At 33.8% G+C, this 3486-nt stretch overlaps 1 protein-coding gene across 1 annotated transcript; it reads right to left on the bottom strand.

Annotated features, from left to right (window-relative positions):
- Window positions 1-1316: 1316 nt before the first annotated feature.
- LOC129887486 (tyrosine-protein phosphatase DSP3-like) lies at window positions 1317-3275 on the bottom strand. Its single transcript, XM_055962604.1, has 5 exons — window positions 2766-3275; window positions 2594-2687; window positions 2241-2295; window positions 2107-2150; window positions 1317-1703 (listed from the first exon to the last, which is right to left on the bottom strand). Exons 1-5 carry the CDS (start codon window positions 2915-2917, stop codon window positions 1449-1451), a joined length of 600 nt encoding a protein of 199 aa, XP_055818579.1. The 5' UTR covers window positions 2918-3275; the 3' UTR covers window positions 1317-1448.
- Window positions 3276-3486: the final 211 nt, after the last annotated feature.

The following is a 3486-nucleotide window of genomic DNA, read 5'->3' as shown; positions in this document are numbered from 1 at the left end:
AATTATTCTTCACTCATGATCTCTAGAAGAATGGTGATATTAATGTCCACCAAATTTGTTCAAGTGATAATTCAGCAGATTTATTCACCAAATCTTTACCAACTTCAACTCATGAGAAGATGGTATATAAAATTAGAATGTGAAAAGTTGGACAACTAAATCGTAGTCTTCGTCAGAGGAAAATATGCGATGTACTCTTTTCTTTAATCATGATTTTGTCCCAGTTGAGTTTTTCTCACATGTTTTTTAATGAAACAACACTCAAGGTGTATTATGAAATGCGTGTACTCTTTTTTCTTTACTAATTTTTCTCCCACTGAATTTTTCATAATAAAATTTTAACAAGGTACATTATCTATGGACATTTAAGGGAAAGTGTTATGAAATATTAAGATGGTGGATGTCAATATGCATATGCACTAATATTTAACTGGATGTCAATGTCCATATGCACTAGTATTTGGAGTAAACTTAGCTTTTCAAGTTACTTGAGACTTATAAATAGCTTACATTGTATATGGAAATAAATACATGAGACAATTAGAAGAATAAGAAAACTCTCCTCTTTTCTTCCTATTTCTATTGCTCTCTTCTTGTATTTTTTTAATCTTATTGTTCTTTGATTTTACGACAATTGCGTATTTGTTTAGCTAAGAAAGTTTTTCTTCTTTGCTCCATTCGTTTATAGAAAAACACAACTACTCTACGATACTGCACCCGCAAAGGTCGCATATTCTCATGCATCATATGATTAGAACAGTGAACTTTGCAACTTTTTGGTCAGATGCACATGGAATTAATTAGATCCACTATGTATATAAAAAAAATATATGTGTACACATTCATTTTCTTTTCCTTTGCCATCTCCCCCTCCACATTTTTGTATTTTACTAGGTGGTAATTGGTGGATCACAAGACATCTGCCTTTTCTTTTTTTGTCACAATGAGTAAATAAAAGGTTTCAAAATTAAGTTTGTATGGTATGGCTTGGAAAAGAGTAAAGAAACCAAGTGAAGCAAAAGTAATTTAGGGGGAAGACTATCTTCTTTTGTACCTTCCATATTTCTGAGAAATCACCTATGAGCCTAAAACTTTGAACTTATTACTACTATTGTATGTCGCAAGTTGCAACCTTAGGCAAGTTGGTCAATTATATGAATCATCACTAACTATCGCTCCACCTACGTCCAATATTATTCCCTACAACTTCAACTTATAATAAAATATTTTAGTTGTCTAATATGAAGGTAAATAAACAATGTGCAAGAAAAAAAAAAGAATTACGCAGAAATGAATATTTCTGGTTTCATCAGAAGTAGTGCAAAGTAAAGGCATCCCACAAACAAATTGGTGTATAGATGAATCTGAAGCAGTGTATAATGACTAAAGAGAAATAAAGAACAATGGGAATATCCAATCCAGGCTAAAAATTAAGGTGGATAATCCCTCTATAGAACTGAAGTCATCTGGGGCTTCTGCAGATTTTCTTCTATGTACTGCAAGCGCCTCTTCTTCGAGCCATAATACCTGTAGATAATGCTCTCAAGGCAATGCCTAATGCGTGAAACGTCATAATTCTCGAGAAATTTGAGGTCTGTTTCTCTCCACTTTGTGCCAGCAAAATGCTTGTACTCCTCCACCACAGCAGACATACACCAGCTCTGCAATTTCCTCAGGCATCCAACGAGGCAACCAGTTCGGTGCTGCAGGGAAAATAATACAAACTTGTTACAACCATAAAAAGGGAATTTTGATCAGTTATGAAGCCTGTGTGTTACCATTGGGAAAAGAAATGAAAGGATGTTCAATTTATATATGATTAGCTAGACAACAACAACAGCTTCGCCTAAATCTCAAGCAAATTGGGTAGGATATACAAATCCTCACTCTTTCGTCCATGTTAATCCATTTATGATGACGATATATTTCATAAGTTAAACATGAGAGACAACACAATGAACCAACGAGATTTCATATATATCACAAGAAGACGTGAGAGGTACACCAACTATAGGAATTGGGTTCAATTCCTGGATGAAAATGAAATATACGCACAATAAAGTATATACTTAGAAACATAAGCATAGACACCAGAAGATATTGTACCTTTCCGCGCTTGCAGTGGATGAGAACAGGGTGATTTCTGACATCTAAGAGCAAAAAAGGAAAAAGAAAGTAAGAATTCATGTACTAAGATTCTAATATCCCTTAAAACACAATACAACAGACAGATTGTTTACCAGTTATCACTTTGAGAGCCTCTGTTATAGCAGTGCTTGACATAGCTGATGGCTCCTGAATGGAAAAAGGTTCCATTTTACAAGAAATACTTTATGCAAAAATGGATATCAAAAATTTGTTTTGTCCCACTGGAAAATCGACATGAACAAATTTCTTAGCCTGGTTTTTAATAGTATCAACATAACAATATGCCCACAAAATTACCAAAATAAGGAGAGAGAAAACACAAAAAACTTTATTCCATATATAAATACAATCTAAATTTCTTTTCTTTACCCAAAAATAAAAATGAAACCTCAAGTGAATTTCATTTTGTTGTTTAACCAAGAGAAGATCAAATCCATCGTATTACCTTAGTGCCATCAATTCCAAACTGGAAAAGCTTGATATTGTTAATTCGAAGAAACTCCAAATTTTCTTCAGGATAAGGCTCAGGGCACAAATATCTGCAAAAACAAATCAAAAAATCTTTAACCCTTTTCTACCCACACACAAATCTTGATGGAAATTTGCAAAAGACTAACATGATGGATCGAAGATTAAGGGATTGGAGAAAGAGGAAATTGGATGGTTGGGGTAATCCAGATCTGTAAATGCAGTTATCTTCAACAGCAGAGAAATTTGTGGGTGGCACCAACAGCACATCATCACCCTCTTTTTCCAAAATCACACACATTTTTCTTCCTTTTTCTTTCTTCAAGAATTAAAGCAAATGCTAAAGAATCACCACACCCGCCATCGCCATCGCCATCGCCATCGCCATCATCATCATGTAGTATGAATTATAATGAAAGGGTTACAAGAATTTTCTTCAATTTATTTCCATGAAGGCGGCGTGGATGTTGAAAGAGAGAGTAGGGTATAGGCTAGTCCCCAGGGGTGGTTTTTTTTTTTTTTAGAAGAAAAGAGGAAATCAAGAAAAAGGTGAGAGATTTCTCCTAATTCTACTACTTTTATATTATTGTTATTGATAAGTATGATAGGATAGGGATTTTGCTTTATGTGGGGACTTGGGATCCACCACCAAATGTTTGACTCTATATCCTATTCTTTTTGACCTTTCAAATTCGACCAATTGTTTTCTCAATTATGGAATTTTCACGCCCATCACAAAATAATAACATGTAGGGTGTGTTTTGTATTAAAGGAAAATGTTTTTCTATTTATTCAATGGACAAAAATTTTAGAAATATTTTCTCTCAAAAAACAATAACATATGTACCTAGTGGAAATTTCACTAGGTAA

The sequence above is a fragment of the Solanum dulcamara genome, chromosome 1 (genome assembly GCF_947179165.1).
Source record: "Solanum dulcamara chromosome 1, daSolDulc1.2, whole genome shotgun sequence".
NCBI classification, from domain to species: domain Eukaryota; kingdom Viridiplantae; phylum Streptophyta; class Magnoliopsida; order Solanales; family Solanaceae; genus Solanum; species Solanum dulcamara.
This window is presented reverse-complemented; position numbering and strand designations above follow the sequence as displayed.